Here is a 26,704-nt window from a genome sequence, read left to right on the forward strand (position 1 = left end):
ATGTGCAAAATTTGGTAGACCCATATGGTTTATAAATGGTTTTATTGATAAAGCTAAAGCTTAGATTGAGGCTTCACCTATTGCTTGCTACAGATTTGTTCACTTTTTTAGGAAGAAAGAAATAAAACAGGTCTGATGGGTTATTGTTAGAAATATTTTTGACTGGTTTACAACCAAACAAAGATAGGTCTCAGACCATGGCCCATCCTAATTTTTCAGGCCCTGCAGTTGCATTAGGTAAGCTTTGGTATTATGAGCCATTATTATCTATGTATCATACAAAAACAATGGATGGACTAACCCTATCATCACCCCTAGGGGTGAAAGATTCATTGCAATCAGCTTACCCCAATCCATCATTTATTATCTTAAGCATAATTCTTACAGCAACTTTACCAAAATGTATAACTTGATGAATGTTTAGTTGATGGAAATAATTTGTATCAAACAAATAAGCAGTATGTGAGGTATTCTATTTCTGGTACATACACATTATGCCATTGTATAAAAGCACCTCGGTAGGATTGTGAGGTAGTCTATTTCTGGTACATACACATTATGCCATTATATACAAGCACCTCGGTAGGATTGTGAGGTAGTCTATTTCTGGTACATACACATTATGCCATCATATACAAGCACCTCGGTAGGATTGTGAGGTAGTCTATTTCTGGTACATACACATTATACCATCATATACAATCACCTCAGTAGGATTGTGAAGACATTTTAACATTTAAACTGTTATTTAAATGCTCATGATAAGCCATCTTCCCCCATGTTATGAATGCTTAGTTAATTCAAGCCATCCTAAGAATAAACACGTTCTTGATATACTACTTTCTGTTCTTAACATTAATTTACATCTGTTTGTGCTTTTTGAATGCCCCCACCCCCCCTCCACTTGCAGCTGTGGATGAAGAGTAAAATGATGTTTTGTTTAAGATACATCTTGTTTGAAGCTTCTCACAAAACTTTTATTTCAGATATTGAAAGATGGTGCTGAAAATGAGGATCTTTCTGAGGTTGCAAAGCTGTTCCGTATTCACCAGACTGTTGACCCCACATCAGAGGACTCCTGAGTTCAATGATGCATAGAAACAACCTGTTCTTTATTGCAACATCAGTCAAGGCTCTAGCTCTGTATTCTTAAAATCTTTAAATCATGACACTTGAACTCAGCTGTTTTTCACATTCTCTATTTTAATTTAGAATAAAAATTTTAAAAAATTTAAAGTCACGATTTTCCTAACCTTGGTTTTTCTCCTTGTATGCTAAATATCATTATGGTATATGCTAAGTTTTGAAGTCATGTCCAAGGTTTTTGTTTCAAAGTTTCCAGAATACTGGGTCAGAGCTTGAGTGATGTTATTTAATAATAGTCTATGCAGTGTATAGTTGAGTTGGCAGTGGATGACAGTGGGTTTGAATGACTTGGGTATCTGAGGATCTTGTTTTATTTCTGATATTAAATTGTTAGATTCATGTCAGACTATTGAACAGTAATATACATTGGGAGGTGTATCAATCTTACAGTGTTAAGAAATGAATCAGTCTCGTGTCACAGTTAGCAATGGGGTACAATTCTTTGTGTAAAATGGTTGTGCTTGAAAAACATTTAAAGTATTCAAATAAAATGTATTGCTTCCAAACTACCATACATAATTATGTACAAGTTAGGTCCAAATGCAAACAAGATAGACCAGATCTACTGTTTTCATCATGTACAAGTTAGGTCCAAATGCAAACAAGATAGACCAGATCTACTGTTTGCATCATGTGCTGACAGATCAGGGTCATAAATTGGTCCTCAAAAACTGCATAGATCCAGATCTGCCAGTGCATTACATGACGGCAGGTTTGAGTCTATGCAGTTTGCAGTTGGTTCTTACTTGTGGGCGAGAAATATACAATAAGTATTAAAAAATAATTTCTAAAATGAAAATTTCTAAGTGACTGGTTCAGATCAACTCTGTTGTTGATTAAATATGTGCCTGTATAAAATTCAAAGCAAAGCTATCCTGATTTACATAATTGTTTTGTTATTGAAGATGATTGCTCACATTTGTGCGGTGAATAGTATAATATTCATGGAGAATAAAGATATTTTGTCTAAGTTTACTTTCCATGGTTGATCTGTCCCTTGCTACATATGGCCAAGGAACACAAATATATAATTTCTTTTTGACTCAGTCCATGTACAGCCTTGTTTACATTGTACCAGTACATTTTCTCCATCAAATACTTGCTCAATAAAAGGGGCCCCCGAGTGGCCTAAAGCGCTGTCCGTTACAGATCACTGCCATCTCACCTCTGTTTGCATGGGTTCAATTCTCGGATTCAGCCAATGTGGGTATGTGAGAAAGCTTGCCAGTAGCTTCTCGAGGGTCGGTGGTTCTTTCTGGGGATTTCCCGGGTTCTTCCTCCACCATTAATACTGGCCGCCATGTATAGCCTATGGTGTGCTGAAAAATGGCGTTAAACCCTACAACAACAACAACAACTTGCCCAATAATATTAACACTAGAGATTACTCTCTGCTGCCTCTGAAATCCATCGCTCCCTGAAAGAAACAAAATGTATTTCCACCTCTGTATCATATAGAAGCTGGGAAATGGCTTTTATAGATAAACTTCCCTTGTTTCCACTCACTGGCCACTTGTATCCCAGTTGTAACCAGTTTGTACATTTGGTTGCACCCACCCACCTTCTGGCAATCCCCATATGGGTGCCAGACTCCTCCTTTTCAGCCAGACTTGTTTCAACTTTTTTTCCAACAAACAGTTGGGCCTTCCAAGCCATTTCAGAAGAGTTCCAGGTCTTGTTCATCCAGCCTCTTCCACTTTCATTATCCCTTTTCATAACAGGGATTACAAACAATCCCATGAAGGTAGACATTTTAAAGAAGGAAATACATACAAGCATTTGCTTGTAAAACAGGTTATGGAGGTAGTCTGAAAACCAGACTTGCCAGGTTTCTATTCCAGACATTTTCTGGCTACAAAAGCCAACAGAAAACTGAGAACCATCATAGACTCAGCTTACTACTACCTAACATTCTGACCACTCTGGTGGTCTAGTGGTTAGAGTGTCTGCCTCAAATGTGGGAAGTCATGGGTTTGATTCCCAGCTGAGTCATAACAAAGACTTATAAAAATGGTACTTACATCTGCCTCGCTTGGCACTCAGCATTAAGAGGTTATTGTTAGTACTGTTTGGCCTGGTGTCAGGATAATGTGACTGGGTGGGACATCACACTACATGTCTGCGGCATGAAGCCCCAGTGCTAGAAATCACTATAAACTGCCACACTGCAGACATCCTAGCAATATGACTGAAAAATTGTTAAAGCTACGTTAAAAATCCAAATCACACACTTCACATTCAAAATGGAGATCCCAAGGTCTGTCCATCTGACTGTGTAATGCAACTAATACACCATGTCAGCTTGCCTGATGTATATTTCCATGTATCATGCAAATACTTCACTTTAATTACAGTCAGTTAGTGTACCAGTTGCACACTCTTCCATTCAGCCTCTTGGGTCTTGGCCTTTCACAAAGTGTTCTATCTATATTTGTCTTGTGCTTGCCTGTATATCGCACTGGAGTTATAAATAGGTGCTTACAATCCTTATTAATTATAAAAAACCTGTTTATGAGTTTGGAAAAAATTATGGTTGGATAGTTCGGTCATGTGGTAGACTACTTCAGCATGGTATATTGTGACATGTAACATATAGAGTAGGAAGCTACTGCAGTGTATACAAGGATATATTGGGAAAGATTCATTCATTCTTATTTCCTATGTTCTTGTTTTAATATCAGTCTGCTGATGTGTTTCATGTTGTGTTTCGATACAATTTGGAAAGAAACATTTGTTTGGATTATTCATTGGAATTACAAAAGTACTCACTGACTTAATTAAAATATTCTGGGATTATTGTGAATTTATTCAAAGAAGTTCTGGACAATGCCATTTTAATACATCAAGACTATTGGCACATCCACACATTCAAGGGCTTGGAATCCATTCAGAACACTAAATTCGTTTGGACTTGTGAAGAACTTTTTGGGATTATTAGGATTTAATTCATAAAATCTGTAAGTTCCTCTTCAATTTTCATTTTATGACTTAGAGATTTCAATTATTTGTTAAGTTTCACAAAAGCTTGTTGCTTTTGCTTCTGTTAGTTTAGGACTATAAGAGTCATAACAGAAATTGGGAGCTTGTCCTGGATCTAAATTTTAGAAATATTTCAGAGAAATTAAGATTGTTTTGGAATTTATATTCATTTTCTTTCAAAACAGTTTTAGTCTTTGGTATTTCATGTCAAATAGTGAAACCAACAGGCTTTTATAATGTCATCTAAAGTGGAGAACTTATTTCAAATCCTACCCAGGAAGGGTTAGAGTCCTTAACAAAGGACAAGTTGCTTCAGCTTGCCAAACAATATTCTATTTAGGAATTAAAAGCACCTTTGGCAAAATAAGTTGAAAACATATTTTGATCAAGTACTTGGTGGAAAAGGAGATTATTTATACAAGTCATTTGAAGTGTATGTGTTTAATCAGTAAATCTCTTTCTGGCTCTGAAATGAAAGTAATAGAAACGGAGCTTTAAAAAAACTTCTCCCCAAAAATGATAGAAATCCAAAATCAGAATGAGAAATGTTTAATAAGAAGAAAGAGAAATGAAGGAAAATAGAGAAGACAGGCAAATGCAAATAGAAAATGAGAAATGAAAATGCAAAGAGAAACTTGTTGAAAGGATTTTGACAAATTCCACTCACAGATAGAACAAAAGAAATTTCGGCATTTGCAATTCTGAATTGACTTTACCACTATAAAGTGATGTCATTTGGTATGAAGAATTCTTCCTCAACATTCCAGCGTTTAATAAACATGGTAACATCTGGTATAGATAGCTGTGAAATGTGCATCAGTGTCATTATAGATGACACTTGGAAAGATCAGTTCAAAACATGGGAAGTTCTTTGACTGACTGAGTGATGCGGATTTGAGTTTCAGTAAAAAATGAGTTTTGCTGCGCTTGTGTTACATTTTTGGGACATACTGTGGGATATGGTCCAGTTAAACCCCTAGAAGTTAAGGCTCTCTCTGAATTCCCAGTACCCATCATTAAAAAGCAGGAAATGCAATTTTTGGATATGGTTAGATATTATCAGAATGTTTTTATTTCCAATTTCTTCTATAATTGCTAAACCCCTGACCAATTTGTCAAGTAAGAAAGTCTCGTTTTATTGGTCTGACAAATGTCAGGAGACTTTTGATAAATTAAAGGCCATACCTAAGAGTGCACCAATTCTTTAAAGCTACAGATTTGAACCTGTCATTTAAAATGTCTGTTGATGCAAGTGTTGTTGGGGTTCGTGGCATACTAGTTCAAGAAGACAAAAATGGTGTGGATCATCGATGTGCTATTTCTCTAAAAAAATTAAGCAGGTACTAGAGAAATTATATCAATGTCAATAATTAGTGTCTGTTTCTCAGGTTAGGGAACACTTGCTACTGGACTTTGTGATGGTCAGTGGCATGTGGACACCATACATGCCAACAATTGGCGAGGAAAAAGCATAATCCAAGTGGACAAAAAGAGTAATCCACATGTAACATGATAAAAATTCAATGAGTATATGTATAAAATGATTTATTTATCCCTCTGGAATTTTAACATCAATTACTGCTTCAATTTTTCGTATATAACAATGTGAGCTTTAAAAAGCAACCAAATCATATTACATTTCAAAACACATTTTGTACCAGCTAAGATTATGAATGTTTTGCACACCAGTAAAGCAATAAGTGCTGGGTTACAGAGCCTGGATCTGAATTCAGTTTTATTTTTGTGAACAATCTCTCACAGTCGGCATTAGAATAGTAAAGAACCAATATTCCTTTCATAACCTGACAAAGAAGAGGAAATATATCTCTTACAGTGATTAAGTCTTTTAGCTGGGAAATAAGATGAAAAAATCAACTCTTTCCGTACAAGTACATTGTTAGGTAGAGTGAATGCCAACTTGATACTTCAGTTCTTCTAATTTATCAGCAGCTTTTCCTGCAATATGGTGCATCATATGACAGAGACAACCTGATATGTACAATGATGGAGACATTTTTCAAAATATAGAATGCAACTCCTTCATGAATTCCAGTCATCACTGATGCAGTATCAGCTTAAAACCCCATACAATTATGCCAACTTAAGTTTATTCAAAGTATTATCAAGCAAATAAATAAAATGTTTTCTCCAATGGAATCTACTGTTAAATCTGGTAATGAAAGAAGAGCACTCTGACTTTGCCCTTTTCGTTGTCAAAGTCTCTTACACAGACTGGGTACAACTTTGTGTCACCATCACTGCTCCTGTCTCTTGCAATACTAAACGGCCCAATTTTCATGGCTTCTGCAATTTTAAGTGAAGTATCTTCTGCTAAACACCTAACAATATTAGATGATTTTGTTCTTGCACATCATGCATATTTTCTGCAATTTTGGAATCAGGAAACATCCGTCTGAACAAAAGACCAATGCAGTCTTCTACCGCTAGAGGTTGTCAGTGTTTTATTAAGAACTCAGTAGACAATGCATCTGCACTTATAAAATTCATATCCACAACTTAGTTCTGCTGTATAAAAAAAAAAAAGTTACCTCAGTACTAGAGTTAGTAAATGAGATAATTCAAGGTTTCTTGTTTTACCACCATGACCATTATTAAAATCCTTTCCACACAGCCTGCCAGGGGCATGAAGATCCCTAGAATGGAATGCTGTACTGTGTAATTCATGTATTCATTTCTGAATCAGTTTTTCATCTTTTCCTAATCCATCTGTGAAATTATTTGAAAAATATTTGTGCCCTAACACGCATCGACTATAATAAATCTGACTTGACTTTTAGCACCAAATACCTACAGACTGGTTCTGTTCTGAAATAGCATAAAGAATCTGTGAGCAAAGATTAAAAGTTAGAAAACCAGTCCGTTCTCTCCTAACTAAACCATACAGCTGCTATAAACAGAAACCAAGGTCAAGAGTTGAAAGTAGAAACCAGCATGTTTCTTGAAGTAGGGCAACTGCTATAAATAGAACATAATACTGTTGGAAAGTGCATGCAAGTCTTCTGGCAAGCGTTCTCTTATGTCGTAGTTACATAAAAGCTGTCTTTTCTAGAATACGGTCTGTGGGATTAATGGGATGTTAATAAAAATTAGAAAACAAATTAAAAAATTTGGAGGGGGATATACACCAAAAATGCGTAATCCAAATAGTTACGTGTTAATTTGATGAAAAAAATGGTTGGCATGTATGGGACACTGCATGAGAAGGCTCTTAATATCTGGAAATGAAGGCCTCCCACACTTGGGTGTAGCACATCTAAAAGAAGATGGTTCTGATGTCAGACATTATTGTAGTGACCAACCTCTTAAAGCAAAAGGGGTCTAAATCACTGGACAATTGTCACGTTATGGGATTATCTTCATTGGTGTGCCCAATATTGCATAAATATTCTAGAATGACACATCCAGACAGGCTTGATGTTCTGGCCAACTAATTATCAAGGTGGGCAACTGCTTCATATGGAGCAGTTTCCATCTGTCTGTCCATCAAGTCTGTGCCATATGGGGCCTATTGATACTAGACCTATTCACAACAAGGTGGAATAACAAACTGCCCCCTTCTTTCTTTTAATTCCAAGACTCAGAGCCATGGGCTGTCTATGCCCTTTGAATCCATTGGGAGCAAATATGAGCATAATGCCTTCCTTGCTAGAGTTCTAATATGAAAACTAATACAGAAAATATGGGCTATGGACTGCAAATTAATTCTGATTGCCCCTCTCCAACAGGATAAATTATCTGCTTGATTTAGCGATGGATGTACCCAGGAAAATAACGGCAACACTTATGCTGCTCAAGTAGGTCACCATAATTCAATCCAAGTCCAAAAACACCTTCTACACACACCTAACTCTTGTCAGGGATGTCATCCACAAAAAAGGAGTTCATCATTTAGATTGTGGAGGTTCATGATGACGACTCAATTTTTAAGCATGCAAGGAAGAAATGTTTTCAATGACTAATAGCATGTTAATGACCTCACATTCATTTTCATGGTATGGCTGTAGTGTATTCCTCATGGAATTACTGCCTCACTTTTGAAAATGCACAACCATCAAGAATCAAAAGGATTGTTGTCGGTGGAGTTTTCTTGGCATATACAAAATCTGGAGTTTGGGTTTTAAAAAAATCTGAAAATCAAAATTTGATCTCAAGTAAATCAGGTTAAGTGTCAGGTCTACATTATGCAATAGTGGGTCTGGATTGATGCTGTTAGATCCCGACTTATGATAACTCATACCAAATTGTATTCACCAGATCTACTAGCACATTATGCAAAGGAAGATGTCTTGTGTAGTTAAATCTAGCTTCTAAACGAGCATACAGTACACATACTTTTTATTTAACAAACCTAAAATAACCATGGTTGAAATACATGCAAAATCATTACAAATTTGCAAAAATTATCCTGCCCAGTACTGCCCTTTTTGATTCCTCAAGATTTCACTGCAAGTTGATTTTAATAAAGTTCAACCTAGAATGCTGAAACATCCATAAACAATAACCAATCAATCAAACAATGCATATCAAAATAAATCTGAAGGGCAGGCCATGTATGAATGAACAGCTTGAGAATGCAACAACCATTAATATATATATGTTCATGGCAGAATTAAATATGGACAAGAGTACAGAAGAAAATTTGTTGTAACTTTTATTAATTCACAAGTCTAAGCATATTGTATAAATCAAAAGTATTTTCTACATCAAAGTTCTTAACATTTTTAAACAGCACTCCTGTAAAGACTAATAGTATTCATTATATTTTGCTGCCTAGAATTCTCTAGAGATGGGTATCTTTAACTTTCATTTCCATCATCGTCATCTTCTGACCGATATCTAATTTCACCCTTGTAGTATGGAATTTCCACTTTAATTGACTTGTAGTCAGGTGGTCCATGAAGGTACAAAGTGTCTGTTGTCCATGCCTAAAAAGAAATTAACAGCTTTAATAAGAAACACGTGCACAAGTTGTAGTTGTCAAGGTAACATAATAAAATACAACTCTGAAAATATGATCAATATTGTTTCTCTCATCATCACGATCACTGCTAGCATCATCACCATTATTAATTTTTTCACTATCAGCATCGTGATTCTAAATTTATAAAATGTGTTCATGGAATAAAATGTACCATCACAGAGCTTGAAAATTTACCTAAATGCAAAACCTAAATGGATGAATGACCAGAGATGGACCAGCAAAACACCATATGACTATCACATTTTGTGATGGCTACAGTACATGTTAGCACCGGCATTCAGCAAATCTAACTGTTGCAAAATTTGGGTACTTGGCAAGTGTTATGACAATTTTTGCCTTGAATTAAGGAACATCAGCTTAAGTTGAATAAATGATGCAACAGACTAATTTCTTGGCAAAGGAAAATGCAGAAATGCATAATTTAGCAATAAATCAGATTTATAATAGCTTATAAAAGATAAAGTTCTGAGAAAATGGGGGATTATGAAAAAATGTACTAGCTGAAAATTTAAAACGATTAAAGCTTAACAGAAGTTGGGTCCAGAACAGTAGATTCTCAGAGTGCTGCCTTTTCTAATACATTATATAATGGAACATGTCAGTATTTTTCAAGACAAAATTTGTCAACTAGATGGGAAATTCTATGGTCAAACTAGTGGTAATGGCTAAAGCTGTACCAATTAATCGGCCATACTCATAATCGGGTTGATTATTAGAACAATTGGTATAATTGGTATCAGCAGAAATAATCGGTGATGATGTAAACAAATTTCCAAAATATAAATTTAATCATAACATTCATCTTGACATGGCTTGAATTTTAAATCAGAATTAAATAGTGGAAATTAAGGAATAAACATTTGATTAGGGGGTTAACTGAAAGACAGTATATTCTTAAAAGTAAATACTTTTTAACACGCTTGCTGTAAACTACCGCTGATTGTCTGCTCACAATAAATTATAAATACCATGCATGCACTCATCCCAATCACAGCAGCCAACCACCTAATGAGGCCTCGTGTGGCTGTTGAACTTCCAGCATACACATTACAGGGATGCTCCTGGCTTTTAAAAAGTTGTCACAAACAAAAAAAATCACCAATTTCAATATTTTGTTGCCAATTTTCAAAAAATGTCACCAGAATAAGTAGAATATTTTTCCAAGACTATTATTGTAATAGGCAATGAAAATTTAAAAGATGGGATAGTTATTACTTTAATGACAACAAGCAAGACAGCCATAATATTACAAAATAAATTAAACAACTGTTTTGCACTACTTCCATGGTCTTTGCATTGCGCATCACCATTAGTGCATAGGTCTAACTGTTATCACCTGAAATAAATGCATTATCAAATGTAAAATATCTTCTTTCCTACAGTCTCTCTTTTTTAAAATAGAAACATCAGGTATTAAGCAAATCTATATTATGTATATTATTTTCCAAATAATAGTTTTTGTAAGAAACTTTATTTAGATAATTAAATTTTAATACTAAAACCCTATGATCGTACTTTGCAATGTATGATAAGTGACGTATAATGTGACTCTTGATTTTACGCATTCAGGAATTAAATGCCTCCCCCCCCCCTTATGGCTAGCTTCACAAAGTACATCTCCGTCAACCAGGAGTTCAGAAATTTATTTTTGCCATGCTTTACATGCTTTGCTTGTTTACGAGTGAACTGCTTCCTAAATCCCAGGAATGATCACTGAATGCTGTAGATTTTTTCTCGACAAGCAAATTCCCACCAGTGAAACTTACACGAATCAACTTGACCTGGCATTACTGTACAGTATATATAAGCATTGATTACCATCATTAAAAGAAGGAATGAAGAAACATATCACAGAGCATATGTGCCCCCAAAAAACTAATTTGGAATAAATATGTTATTTAGTAAAGAGTTTTATTTGCATATATGAGCTAATAATAAGGAATAAGGTGGGCTATAAAATGTGGGAAATAGTTATCACATGTATGGTAGCTCGAGACCACATCTGAACTGTTAACATAAATCCGAACCCATTTTAGGCATTGTTAGTTGTAACAAAAATAGAGCATGGTTTACTTGTCAATCAAATACTAGTGCTTTCAATAATCGGTCTCTTAATTGGAATCGGCACTTTTAATAATTGGCTATATGCTGTATCTGCATAAAGTGACATCAGTACAGCTTTAGTAAGGGCATACAAACATGCAAATTGGAGCTTGACAATCGCCTAAAAAAATAATTAAATTCTAATACATTAAAATTTACAAGAGATCGATGGAACATTAAAGGTTTTCCAAAAAGAAGCAGAAGTAAGACAAGGCCTGGGAATAAAACACATAGGCAAGTTAGATAATAACGACACTACATCACCACTACGAATGTACATACTATATGATAATCCCTGATTAATGAGGGAGGTGGAAAAGTGATGGAGAGAAGGCTTCCTAATAAATTTTCCAACAAGCAGAGTATGGACTTGTTAAAAGACAATTTTTATGTTACATGTCAGTAAGTATCAGACAAATTCTGGGCTTATCTTCATGCATATGTAAATCACCAGAAACAGTCCTATTATAACAAAATAGTAATAATAATAATGTGGACTTGTATAGTGTTTAATCTACATAAACTCAAAGCACTTTACAATATCAAACAGCACATAAGGCAATATATAAAAACAAGAATACACCACCACCAAAAAATTACAAACAAAATCATGCTGAATATTATTACAGCAAGGAATCATTTTACTGTTGAAATAGGCAAGTTTTAAGAGCATTCTTGAATGACCTCAATGTGTCAATGATCAACAGGCAATTCATTCCAGGCAGCTGGGCCCAGGTATGCAAAAGAATGTTGTCCATATGATTTTGTTTTGATAGTGGGAATGAGGCTTTACAAAGGCAGTTTTGACAAATCATGGGCAATACCCCCAGCAGTAATGACCTAGTTTGGTTCTATTGATCATTTCTGTAAATAAAATGATAATTAGGGACTGATACATCAACATGGCATATGATGCAGAGGTCATCTGATGCCAGTTTGTGGGTCACTAATTATATTATCATCAGGTCTATAAAGAATCTAGTCTGAAATGTGACCATGTTATGGGTGGATTGACTAAGTGGCTGCTTGCGGTATAAAATATAAGTAGAATCTCACATGATGACCTAATCCGAATGGACTAGAAAAATGAGAATTACATGTACTAGGTTGACATCCAAGTGGCTGCTATGCATAAGTACATATACCACAGACTTTGCAACATCATTTGGCAACCTGTGCTTAGCTGTGATGGTGCATGCAGGTAAGGTGATGTCTACTATTTACCCATGGACCTGGGTTCAATTCTCCATAGATTACAAATTGAAAACTCTCTAACCTGTATAATAGTATTATCTGTATTAAATATTAATTCTGCCACGTATTAACAAGCATTCTCCGGCCGAATCCAGGGATAGCACTTTCCATTCTGTTTGGTGTATATTTGTAATTCTCTCTCTCTCTATATATATATACACACACACATGCGATTGTAAGATCAAACATATTATGTTTGCACTTTATTAAAAATGTTTTAGAAAACATGCTACAGGCAAACATCCATGAAAGCAAATATATGCACATCTCAGTACACTAAAATGAACTGTGTTCTTTCCGGGTTAAAAAAAACAATTTCCAAAATTATAATCACCAATAGATGAATCTTTTAGTGTTGACTATTATTTAGTTCAATAGGTCTGAATCACTTGTAAGATGTATTATTTTCTAACATTATGTGATCTATGAAAGGGCATTTCAAAACTTTCCCAGCATGTACCAGTGGGTCTCTTTCACTCATTGATACACTTTGTTCTGGTAATATTCAACATCTCTCAAGGTAATATGGCGATGTGTGTATGTATGTATGCATGCATATTATGTATAGGGCTGTAATGGATGTATTTAATTCATTGACTGTCCATTTTTTCAAATGTATGTGTGTGTAACTTGGATTTTTATCACAGCTTTAACAATTTGTCAGTCATACTGCTACGATGTCTGCAGTGTGGCAGTTTAAAGTGACCTGTCCTAACACTTTTCTCTTAATGCTGAACACTTAGCCATGCAGCTGTTAGTACCATTTTTATAAGTCTCTTGTATGACTTGGCCAGGGTTTGAACCCGCAACCTCCCACATCCGAAGACGACACTCTAACCATTAGGCCACTGAAGTGTCATTTTTCTTCAAATATAAGCTTATTTTCCATTTGTTTTCATCAAGCCAATCTGTCTCAATTTGCAGTAACTTACAACTGGTGTTTGAAGAGTCACAGAATAACTTCCATAAAACAATTTTGATATTTTTATTCTATAAACATTATTAGTACTTACCTCACTGGAAGCGCATTTTTTTTTTAAAAAGATCTTTAATTCCTGATATATGTATTTATTTGCCTAAAAGGTTTCAGCCAAGTATTTTGTAATGACCATGAAAATATGAGATATTCAAATCAATTGAATGCCATGCAGCATACTGAAAAATATAAATTTTGAAATAGTCATAAAAATTGCCACAAACAATCCTCTTGAGTGCCATTTCATTCGTTATCTCAGCACTGGACATCAGTACATTAACTTATATCAGATCTGAAAAAATGACTGGTCTAGAACTGGACTGATTAAACAACTAAGCTTGGAACAAGTCTTTGCACATTTCTGCCACACAAAGCACCAGACAAAAAAATGAATACCAAATGTTCATATTCAAAATCTCAGTTTCTGGATAGAATTATGATATTTTCAGTGTTAGGGGTGAAATACACCTGTGCCATGTATCAATATGATTCACGATGCAATACGATACTAAGTAGCCTGCATTTCTAGAACTTACTTGATGCAAGTTCAAACTACAACATAATGCTTGATCCAGGGCACAATGTGCCAATCAATAAATTTAACAAACTATTTATGTCATGTGACTAGCTCATGCATATAGCAAGTTCCAGGTAAAATTTCATCAATGCTGTAGTTTCATCTCTTCTATCATCAGATAAAAGACATACCAAATGCTATATTGATAATTTCTGATGAAATAAACCATCTTTCCATCAATTTCATGCTGGTATGGCCAGATGTAAAGGCATTCAAGTTCTCTAGGCCTGCTAGGAAGCCGCTACCCTATTCCAATACCACAGTGTTGGCGAATTCCATTTTTCGATAGGGAATTTGTTCTGACCTTACACTCCAAACATGAATGTTCAAACATCAAAAAAGGTCTGGCAAGGGTCAGAGGAAACATGGACTACATTATGCAGAATCAGCTGTTCGGATAAAAAAAATTATCAATCATGGTGGGGGGGGGGGGACATTATAAACCATGTTACTTGGTATTAATTTACATTAGGCGAGTGTTCTCAAGACTATTTTGTTTTAACTAATAAAAATGAGTGCCTGTGCCTGTAACAGCAAACTCAAGGCAAATAACTAATAATTACTGACTGCTAAGATTAAAAAAACACAAAGAACTTATCATTTTGCATAGATTTTCCACTTGTATTGATGTGTATTGGTACAAAAAAAGTATCAATGCATCAATATATCTATTAATCATTTCACCACTTGTTAATAAAGCCTCAAAAATACACATTTTTCACTTCGATTTTTTTTCTTTTTCCCCTCACCACACTGCCAAGCCACAATGAAAACAATGTTAAGCCAGTCTCTAATTACATGGTATATGACAATTTAGGGATCTTTCATAATCTGGGCTGGGGTGGCAGGAATCAAATGAATGTGGATATTATTATTCCTATTTGTGCTCAAGCTTCTTAAAGTCAAAATGTTGTTTTCATGCTAAAGACAGACTATTAAAGAGTTGTAACTTTCAAAAATTATCGAGTTATATCTAGGGACTATGAAAATGTCAGACATGTGGCCAATTTAATTCAATTTGTATACGCTGGTTGATGTGTAAAGGTGCCATTATTGTGTGTTACTGCACATCATGTTTATATGATCATAGGAATTACAATGAACAGAAATGCTAATGTTGCAAGGAATGTGACTTTGAATATCTAATTACATGGTATTTCTGAAGTTATTCTTTGCAAGGTTTAGATTTTACCATATTGCAGCCAAACTTGTCAATTAAGCAAGCAAATACATAAATATCAATTTTCTATTTGATATTTGCAAGAGTTTTCTGATTATAATTCTCCATTATTAATTTCCTTTGTAAAATGCACCGTCTAAATTGCTGTGCATGAAACCTAACATGTACCTTGAACTGTCACATGTCACTTTAAACAATGAACTGGCACAAAACAAAATTCATGAATCCAAGATATGAACTTTTCATTTCTTAAAACCGAAAAGCGTTGAAACCATCCTGATTGTCTTGAGCGATAACAAAATGGTTGCCATGAATACCATATTCAATTAAGAATGGTACCATTTTCATTCCGGACCAAGTTGACAATATATAAAGTCAAGGTGAAAACCCATGTCAACATGGCCATCTATTCAGGTGTAACAATAACAAGATTTTTAGGGTGGCAGTTATGATGGGCATATAGGATATAAGACTGCACCGATTTCATTTAGAAACAACTAGATATTGTAAGTATTTTATGGAAACCATTAGTGTTAGGACTGGTCAGCCTAGTGTCAGGATAATGTGACTGGGTGGGACATCATGCTACATGTCTGCAGCATGATGCCCCAGTGCTAGGCATCACTATAAACTGCCACACTGCAGACATCGTAGCGATATGACTGAAAAATTGTTAAAGCTACATTTAAAATCCTAATTTATGTACAGGAGATGTAACAATTAAATGTTCAAAATGACAGCCATACTAAATGTCAGACAGTCTTGACGGAAACCCCATATCCATCTAATTCAAAATGGATGCTGTGGCAGCTACACTGGATGTAAGAACAGCACAATTTTCATCTAGGACCACTAGAGATGATAAGGAGTCATTCAGTAAAAACCACATGCTTGTATCACCATCTGTTCAAAAATTTGAAGATGACCACTGCAGTGGAAGTTCAAACAGCAATATTTTCACTTAGGACCAACTAGCATTTGGGATCAGTTTGAGTGTCAACTTTCACGGCAATCCTACAAGTAGTTTAGTTGGAATTGGAATAACCAGCCACTGGACTGAAAGATGATGGGCAATAAACCATCCCAGCACTTCCAGTCTCTGACCAGATGAGATAAAAGGTGAGATAAAAAACAAAATCACTCTTCATATTAATTAAGTTTAATAAAGGCTGTTTCAAGTGTGAATTTGAAAGATCTAATTAGCTTTGGCAATGACATCTTCAGCTCATTTTTTGTTGAGGGCCAAAGCTGAATCCAATTCTGTCAAGATCCTTATTTGTGTGTGTGTGTGATTTGGATTTTTAACTTCACTTTAACAATTTGGGTCATATCGATGCGATGTCACCACTGGGCAATCATGCGACATGTAGCATCATGTGCCATCCAGTCACATTATCTAGCACCAGGCTGACCAGTCATAACACTAACCTCTTAATGATAAGCGACGAGCAAGGCAGCTGCTAGTACCATTTTCTTAAGTCTTCGGTACGATTCAGTCAGGGTTTGTACCTGCAACCTCCTGCATCTAAGGCAGATGCTCTAACCACTTATGCCACCAGAACAGTCAGATCCATATTTAAATCTACTCAATCACATTTAAAGAAAAAGTGGCATATCAAAACATATAACCTCCTAACATAGTCCTGGTATTCATAACCAATTCAAATTTTATGTTCTTTACTGGAAAGTGAACACAGACTTACAAATACAAGTGCTAGGCTTTGTACCTATCACATGACTTGCCCAAGGTATGAATACAAAATGTGCTTATCCAAATTAAGTCTTAATATCTGGTACATAAAGTGATTGCCTATAATTGTCAATCAACAAACAAAAGAAAATTCTATAATATTTTTAAGACTAAAGTAGTAATGATGTTGAAGCAAATTTACCACTGCAACTGAAACAGCAAAGAAAACTGCAGCAAGGATCATCTGTTGGTTTCCTTTGGAAACTTTGGCCTGGTATGCTGCCTGCCATGATCCCTCTGGGACTGGCAAGTAATCCATTCCTGCCTTTGTCTCTTCTACTACTTGCTTGGGGGTCTTGGCATGGGCAGGATATCCATAACGCCTTATTGCATGTAAACCTGTTATGACAAAAAGAATGGGAAACATACTATTAATCCTTTTGTACTTGGGCAGTCATGTTTGATGAACCTGAAAGGCATCCATTTTATGCAATTTATAGTGGGTTGTAGTACTGTTACTTGCTGGTAATTTTACCAAAGCTAGCACCCCAAAAATATGCTAAAGTATATATTACTGAGTCAATTTATCATGACATCGTGGTTCATAACAAGTGCACACTAATGACTAACAAACATTATTCCCGTCATATGCAAAGATCTCGCTAGGATTTTGGTAAAAATAGGAGTCCCACCATCAAAAGTTGCAGTCCCTTTTTTCCTACAGAATCAACACAAACGTGAGTGCATCTATATTTAGATGGAGAGGTTTTTATAATGTAATCACTCACTATAATATAGCTTCATTACAAATAGTCCATCGACAGGATCACACATTTTTGGTTTATTTATTTGTATACGTATTTGTAGTAATTTTAGGCAATTAAATAGTGTCTGATTTGCTGTTTTCCTCGTAATTTTGCAAATACGTGTCAAGTCAGAAAATAGGTTAGACCTTAAAGCGCATCTTGTGAATTCCACAACAAGCACTGTCCCATACGTTTCTGACCTACATAATTTGCATTTTAAAGTTAAATCTTTAATAAAATAATACATAGGCTTTGGTTTCAATGATTTATTTTTTTCTGAATATATTTGCTCGATGATTTAAGAAAACAGACAATCTAATAAATTGGTACATCCCAGACTTAGCAAAGTCCGCCATTATTTCCCGTTTGGCCTACTGGTTCACTTATAGTTTCAAACTAATTTTACGATGAAATAGCGTATAAGAGGCAGTTAATATATATCCAGATCACCGATTCTGATCTTAATACACAAGTTTGTATGTTTTATCATCAAAGGATATCATGCAAGAAATTGATAGTTGTTACCTTACTCAGAAAAGGGTTAATGGTCAATCAGCTATCAAAACATAATGCTTGTGAATGGGCAAGAGTTTGTCAACTTAATTCATATAAAAACTAGGCATATCTACTGATGCCTTGATGAACACATTTCACTACAACAACCGGGCTAAGACGAGGGGCATTAAAAAAAAAATATGGTATGGTCAGTCAATGTACCTCTTAGATAATCACAAGGCGAAGTTGTTTTCGCTTTCCTAACAGAAGATGAATTTTACATTTTAAGTGACTTGTCACCCACTTATGAATGGCATTTTGTCTAAGTCTCAACATGTCTTGATTCTGAGGTAACGTGCACTGCTTATTCCACTACATTCAGAAATGAACACAACAACAAAAGCTAAAGTTGTTTATTTGATGTACTTTTATAAATGACCACAAGTACATCTCTGGGTCTTTCTGCCTCTGAATTCAATCACTGTAAATATCAGTACATTTTCCCACCCGCTGCCAGTCAAAGCCTTTGAACTTGCGCCCAGCTATTGCATCATGTTCTTTTTTTATGTACTCTTATAAAATGGCAACATGTACATCAGGGGGTCTTTCAGTCACTGAATTCTGTCATTGTAAATATCAGTACAGCTAATTAACTGATCAACACATTTTCCCACAAAGCAAGTGACTGAAGCAGGACTGGCAAGTCTTTGATTTTTGCAGCACACCTATTACATGCGTACAGAGGACTCCCGCTTCAGTGATTTTTTGCGTCCCAGATCAAAAAGTGGCATCCAAATACACGTAATTAGGTGTTTCCAACACTGTGATATGCATGTCCAATGTTCCCATCACATTTATGTCAGTCATCTCATTATCTTTTGAAGTAGTCCTCACACTTGAAAGTACTGGGATAAATAATAAGGAACAAAATGTAACGTAAAAATGTTATTTTGTAAAAGCTGACTGTACAATGCTAAAATTCATAAAAACAAGTCTTCTGAGCCAGGTGCAGCTAATGAGAAGGATATATATATATATATATATATACACACACACCCACAATTAAAAGAGTTAACTCCCTTTGTCTATGTTGGTCGCTCGCTACTTTTGAGGTGCAGATCTTCCCAAAATGAATAAAGCATTGGTAAAATTGTTTTTGGACACTAATCTAACCCATTAGGGGCCATCCATTTCGTACATACACATGGAAGGGAGAGGGAGGATAACCCAAATACATACACTTGCGTATGGGGATGGTCTACTGATAATGTAAGTACGCATAGGAAATGGGGGGGGGGGGAGGAACCTCGATAATAATTTGTCTAATATGTAACCTGTTCGACTGGGTTCATTTGGAGTTTGAATTTTAGCAAACACTAGACAAACTGTTTAAAGTTACTCAGCTTATTTCTTTGATGCAGCCAGACATTCAATGTCGGTAGACTATGGTTTTTTTTAAAATCACGTTAATATTATTGATCCTTTATTGTTTCTGCGTGGATTAAATATAGGCTGTTCTATAGAACTGGTGGGTGTCAATCATATGAACATGGGGTGGATGGGTGTAAAAATGTATGCATGGGGTGGGTGGGAGCAAGTTTTGTCAGATTTTTGCATGTGTACTAAATGGATGGACCCTTAAGTTAAGTGGCAATGAGGTATCATAAATGCAAAATATTAAACCGGGCTAGGCATGTTTTAAACACAAAAGATAAAATGGGATGCGCAATTCCTTTCTACATGCAACAAATATAAACCTTGAACTCGAACAGTAATCCAGTCTACATAAGAACAAAATCATAATCTTGACTTCCCACTTTTCCCAATAATATACAAACAAATAAACACAACTGGGCTTAAAAGCTGTTAATATGGTTAGGCACAAGATTTTTAATACACAGAAATTAAATTTACTTACTTTTAAAAACCAAAAGCAATAAACCAAACCATAAAGAAAAAACTATTACCAGCTGCTTACATAAAGCAGTCATTAAGCAAACTTCAACTTGTCCCCATCAACTGGAAAATGAGAGTCCCTAAGATGGACTAACTCTGTGGTCTGAAAAGAATTTACAGAAATTCAAGACAAGACCATTCTTTCTAACTGCTGAGTGCTGAAATCATTTTCAAATTAGCCATTGTGGCAGCCATACTGGATGAAAGATCATCATAATTTTCATTTAAGACCAACTAGGCACCAGCAAGAAGACTTGGTAAAAACACCATGTTGATTAAACAATCTATATTTAGGAGAATTAGATTTTCAGTATGTTCATTATGGCATCTAAATTTGAGGTCAGGTGTCCCTATTTTCATTCAGGTCCAACTTGATACCATAACTATTCTTCTGGTGAAAATTTCAACGTGACTTTCCATTTTGATTTAATGGATGGCTATTATAGTAGCCATAGAAGATATCATATCAATTCAATTTCTAATGAACAACTAGATACCAAAAAATCTGTGAAACCCCATGCCAAAGACTCTCTGCTCAGGAGAAGCAGTAACTAGATTGATGCTCTAGTGGAAGCATTTTCAATCACGACCAACTAGACATCAAATGAACTCTATGGTGAAAATTCCAAATCTAAATGACTTTCAGGAGGAACATTGACGAGATTTTTAAGATGGCTACCAATGTGACCAAATTTGATGTCAGATATGCACCATTTTCATAATCGGCCAAATAGACATCACAAATCTTTTAGTGACAGCCCCATATTGGTATAACCATTCATTCAGGAGGAGTAGCAACAAAAAGATTTTCAAGATGGCAGATGGGGCAGACATGTTGGATGTCTTAGCAACATCATTTTCTTTGAGGACCATACTGACCTTGAGATGATGGTAAAAAGTACAAGGTCTGGCATATGCTATTATACAGACGGAAATAAAAATTAATGCCCAAGTCCATCCTATGGGTCAATTAAAACCTCCAACACAAACCATGCCTATTAATTATCGTCTTAAGTAGTATGCACAAAATTTAGTTGTTGTTGTTGTTGTAGGGTTTAACGCCATTTTTCAGCACATGATAGGCTATACATGGCGGCCAGTATTAATGGTGGAGGAAGAACCCGGGAAATCACCGGAAAGAACCACCGACCCTCGAGAAGCTACTGGCAAGCTTTCTCACATAACCACATTGGCCGAATCCGACAAAATTTTGTGTACAAGCCCAAGTCAATACATTATCATTACATAACATGATCATGTATTATAAAAGCAGATGACTCAACTTGAAACCTAGACATCAATTTAGTAAGTGACTGGTTGATAACAAGAACGCTGCAAAATTCCGCATATGCTATCCTGTGAGCTAAATGGAATCAAAACAACATATCCAGAAGCTTCAGTACAGTGTAAGAAATTTTATTTCAAGGCTGAATCATGTGCCAAGTTAGTGAAATTGTCCGATCCATGTTAAATTCACTTGACTGATTACAAAGTGTACCAGCATGCTGTGAATTATCTGTTTTTGAAAGTCAGGTTTGAACTATAGCAGGCATGTACAACCTCCTCCTGGGCATGGGCCAGATCATGAATTTTAGATGTCACACCATATAATACAAATGTAAAATTTAAAACCAGGTTGCAAGCCAGATGAAGCCTCTGGGCAGTAGATTGCACATGCTTAAACTCGCAAGCAGTTTCACATGCTTTACTCACCCAATCCCACATACCCTGACTGAATGGTTCTAACAAGAAAGGTTAATTTATGGAGTGTCTTCCAGCTATGACTCCATAAAAACTGTTTTGCCAAATGTTGTTTAAATTTGTCATGGTAATTTTAATTGTATCATATTTGACCTTTAAAACATTCAAGTGCCCTTTGGCATATGACAATATGGACAAAAAATAACCAAGTTTGGTGAATGTCCACTCAATCGGTTAAAAGGATAAAAACCTTGAACAAACTGAAGCTCTCTAAACACTTTCTTCAATATTAATATATTTTTATTAGTTTCATTAAAGAAGTATACTTCAACTTAACCCAATTTCAACATTCCCAACTTCCATCACATTCCAGCCAAATGAAATGTAGGCATATGAAACTTGAAAACGGGTCCATTTATTTTGTGAGCATTTAAATTTATTTGAGAAAAGACATCAGAGTAAGTAAAGTCTGACTAAAACATTATGACTTAACCTTGTAGAAAAGCGTCATTATTGCCTACCAGTTGTGTGATACTCCTGAAAATTTGACTTTTGTTTCAACGTTAGTCAACATCAAAACACACTACACAGCGCCGTTATTTAGGCAGTAAGACCTAGATGCCCTAAACATAAATATCAGCACTGAGGTCTTGCATGTCGGACTAGGTTAATGACTATAAAATACAAGATTCCATCTTGGTGTACGTTTCAGTTGCTTGGAATGCGATGAAAGCCAGGAATGCCAAAATCCAATTAAGTTTCTTTAATAAAACAAATAAAAACATTTTAATACTGAAAAAGATTGTTTCAAAAGATTAGTTCCCTTCAAGATTTGTATCATCCTTTTGACCAATTTCAGTATTCCTAGCTTCCGTTGCATTAAAGCAACTAAAATATAGGCTAACAAAACTTGAAAATATGTTCTTTTGCTTATGAGAATTTGAACTTTGTAGAAAATGACACCAAAGTAAGTCTGATTAAAATATTATAACTTTAATTTGTAGAAAAGTGCAGATATGGGCTGCCAAGTGAGCTATTACTGAAAATTTTACTTGTCATTTACATCTGAACAAACTATACAGTGCCGTTATTTGTGTAGTAAGACCTCAACCCCAGGGTTGAGCAAATCCCATAGCCCGACGTCCCAGACTAGTCATTTTTGAAGTTGGACAAGTAAAATTTTCTAAGTCGCTAGTCCGGGACAAGTGCTTTTTAAAAAAGTCAGACTTGTCCTTATTTTCATTTTTTAATCACTGTATCTGCCTTTATTTGGCCAATCATGCCCTCTGGGCATACTGAATACTTGATTCTATACCTCTTCGTGTATACATTTACAACCTGTTACCGCATATTGGGCTAAGCGACCAAATTATCGGCAAATCAAAACACGTCAAACAAAAGAAAGCCAGTATGATCAATTAGCAGTGTTGTAATCGGTTTTGTTGCAATGAGTTTACTCAATCTAGATCATAACAAGCAGCTCACTATGATTTTAATCTAGCGAGTCAATGGAATTAAATTAATGAAAGGTACTTTTACCGACATCAGTGTTGGTTTCCTTTATGAACTGATTAAATGACAGTAATGATTCTTTTATTTTTAATTGAATATACAGATGATTAACTTCCATGTGCGATATTGTGTTTGAAACTAAACAATTACGCTAATTAATGAGCTGTTTCAGTTCGTATTTAAAAGAGAAAATTGATGTTATGATCACTTTAGAAAGTAGTTGTCAAGCAAGCTGATAGTTACTCTGTGTATAAAATGAGTTTGCTAAATTATTTTCGCAAAGAAGGTAATAACGGCGATTCAGCGAAGGTAAATTTGTTTGAAAATGGAGGGATAGAACGTAAGACGGATACTGAGTTTGCAGTAGCTATTTCTGAGCGTGAACGAGGATTTAGTTCAATGAACTTAAGACTTCTTTAAGGAATTCCTTAAACCAAAAGAGTTTACAAATGCTAATGAACATTTCTGCAAATGGACCAGAGCTTGATGACTTTAACCCAGACACAGCTATCAACTGCTGGTGCAGGTGGCAGAAATATACATGGACATATTTTCAAATCCATCAGCTAAAACATGTATATATGAACCTGAAGAAGCCAAATGTGTAACAACCAATGTTGATGAAAAATTAAATTCTTTTAAGAAATAATTATGTATTTCTTTTCTTCTGTGGATTAAGTACATATGTCTCATCAAATTTCGGCAAGTGATTACCATTTTGGGACCAGTGAAAAGTAAGGTGAGACTAGTGAAGAGTAAGGTGGGACTAGTGAAGAGAAAGGTGGGACTAGTGAATTTTCTGAAACCACTTGTCCTGGACTAGTGGCTAAAAAAAAATTTGCTCAGCCCTGAACCCCCAAAACATAAAATCGGAATCAATGTCTTGCATTGTGGGATTACAGGGGTCATCTCAGTCATTTGCCATTTCAGTTGAAGAAATCACACAAGTGCTCAACACGAGCTTGATGTTGAGAAAAAACAATAATCTGAAGGCAAAAAAATCATACAGAGTGACACAAATACCTTAGATTACCCCAATGACCCATTCCGACATAAGACCCTCTCTATCATAAAAAACAAGAGAAAAGGTATGTAACTTCCAAACACTTAGTTCCACCCATAATCCTAGATTTCCTTCAGCTATTTCTGTCTTTAAAGGCACATGACCATATTCAATGGCTTGTTTTACTCCCAAGATATTTTTCTATTCATCAAGCCATCATCGACTTTTCTGCGTTGTAGCAAACTCAAGTTGCGTGCTCCGAAATGTGCGAATTTCACCTGCTGGGACAATGTCGTGCTCATGTCACAACCAGTAAAAAGCTACATATGACATGTTTGCCGCTCTATGATACATCCTTTCTTTCATTACAGAACAGTGGTAGATGCAAAAGTAAGTTTTTACTTATCATTACTCGATTCATCTTTAGGAATCCTGTTCCATGGAAGAATTAGACATTGTCTTCTTCACTGCACATGCATCATATACAAGCAACTCTCATTTTCAAAACATGTACACTATGTTTCACTATGTAGACTATTTGTACCCAGGCAAAAATAGGTAGTAATTTGATTCACATCATGTTAAAAATCATCTGAATGTATTAAATTACTGAGAGTATAATGAAATAGTAGTATTAATATTAGTAGCCTTACTCCTACCTCGTGGACAGGGCACTAACATCAGCATATATGTGTCAATGGATCAAGTGGGTGTGATTCACACCCGGCATTCTTTTAGCCTAATATCAACAGTTTGAACATATTTTCCTTGCACATAATCCAATAAAGTTAGTAGTCCTCTTATTTAATACTGGTTTCGAAAATCATTGTAGAAATAGTTGTAAAATCTCATTTACCTTTTTTATCTGATATTTTCATTTAGATTGTGCGCCATATTAGTTCAAATAAAGATTACTTTCATTCTCAGCCTTATTTGGAAATGTAAACAAATCGTAGTAAAAATTTGGCGCAGTTGGAGTTAGAAATTCTGCGCATTACAAGCAAATACGGTTTATCCTTAACTTTTAAATTCCACCAAGAAGCCATTATTGTCACTTGATTGATAATAACAAAGCACAGAATATCCAAATATGGTCTGGCAAGCATTACGTAGAAAAGGGGTCGCGTTACCTGTCATGGCGGATATGGTTAGTGTAACCAGGCCAATTTATTTTATTGTGTAGGGGCATAATAAATTAAAATTAAGCCAAACTTCTTTCACAACATGATTATACTTATTTAGTAGATTTCTACACTGTTTGTTTTTCTGGCTTTAGTGATTTTTTTTTTGTTGCTCCACTACATGATATGGGATCAGTTCGTAGCCCCAGCCACAACAAATCAAGATGAGTCTACAACATCATAGCTAAAAGAAATAGCAGAAGGAAATCGAGGGTCATGGGTGGAACCTAGTCCTACATGTAAGACATAGCACATTTTGATTTTGTTTAGGTGCTGACGCCCAAAACATAAATATCAGCGTCTGGTCTTACAGGTAGGTCTAGGGTGGAACCAAGTATTTGAAAGTTACGTACCCTCTCTCTTATATAGTATGATAGAGAGGATCCTATGTAAAAACCAGCCATGGTGGTAATCTACGGTACTTTTGTCATTGTATGATTTTTTTTCCTTCAGATTATTGTTTTTTCCTCAACATTCAAGCTCGAGTCGAGCACATGTGGAAGAATCACACCAAGTGGCATCTAAGAAACAGTTCAGGCGATATTTGTATCGTTCTTTGATGCATCTCCATTGAAATACAGCTCGATTTGGTTGCAAGGAACTTCATTATATACACACACACCCATGCCGACTTCTTGAAAAATTGATTCAAGCCGGATTTTTAACCTGAAGGTCGTTCGTGTCACGTTCGATTATCACTTTCTTGACCTGCAAGAAGGCACTGAACTCGAAGTATTATTTAATATTTCTGAAAAATGGTGCTTACGTGTAAATGGATTTCCAAGTTTTGTTGCTACTTTCCTGAGAAACATTGTGGTGGTTGTGACTACACTCCTACACCACTCTATTGAAATGGCTGTGGCACAAGTGTTTGTCGGCCGGACACTTTAGACTGGTACATTTCTCCCCAATTTATTCTAAAATAATAAAACTGTATAAAAACCAGTCTGTCACTTGCATGAGATATATAAATTTAATTATATCCCGGATAATCTGTTCTTACAGGGTGTATGTGTGTGTGTGTGCGCGCGCGCGCGTATGTGTGTGTTTGTGTGAATGATCTAGATTTTACTTAATGTCAATCAAGGAGCAAGAAACACGCTAACGCCTGTACTTGTATTTACTTGTACCACATTCAGAACC

The 26,704-nt window shown here is 35.5% G+C and overlaps 2 protein-coding genes across 3 annotated transcripts in view; one reads left to right on the forward strand and one right to left on the reverse strand.

The window, feature by feature from the left end:
• LOC149798226 (apoptosis-inducing factor 1, mitochondrial-like) overlaps window positions 1–2,116 on the forward strand; it is a 93,012-nt gene extending 90,896 nt beyond the window's left edge. The window contains exons 18-19 of one of the 2 annotated variants that reach the window (XR_016421987.1): window positions 987–1,680; window positions 1,736–2,116. Coding sequence is in view for 1 of the 2 variants with exons in the window: in XM_089963338.1 (XP_089819464.1) it covers window positions 987–1,082 (96 nt within the window). In the remaining variant the exon portion in view is untranslated. Of the gene's footprint in view, window positions 1–986 lie in introns of both variants that reach the window. The other variant, XM_089963338.1, reaches the window with a different exon arrangement.
• Window positions 2,117–8,780: 6,664 nt separating this feature from the next.
• LOC149798227 (uncharacterized) lies at window positions 8,781–26,479 on the reverse strand. Its single transcript, XM_089963339.1, has 3 exons — window positions 26,328–26,479; window positions 17,110–17,306; window positions 8,781–9,071 (listed from the first exon to the last, which is right to left on the reverse strand). Exons 1-3 carry the CDS (start codon window positions 26,371–26,373, stop codon window positions 8,943–8,945), a joined length of 372 nt encoding a protein of 123 aa, XP_089819465.1. The 5' UTR covers window positions 26,374–26,479; the 3' UTR covers window positions 8,781–8,942.
• Between the last annotated feature and the right edge of the window lie 225 nt (window positions 26,480–26,704).

Source organism: Sinohyriopsis cumingii, chromosome 6, assembly GCF_028554795.1.
Source record: "Sinohyriopsis cumingii isolate HCF-2022 chromosome 6, ASM2855479v2, whole genome shotgun sequence".
Taxonomy (NCBI): Eukaryota; Metazoa; Mollusca; class Bivalvia; order Unionida; family Unionidae; genus Sinohyriopsis; species Sinohyriopsis cumingii.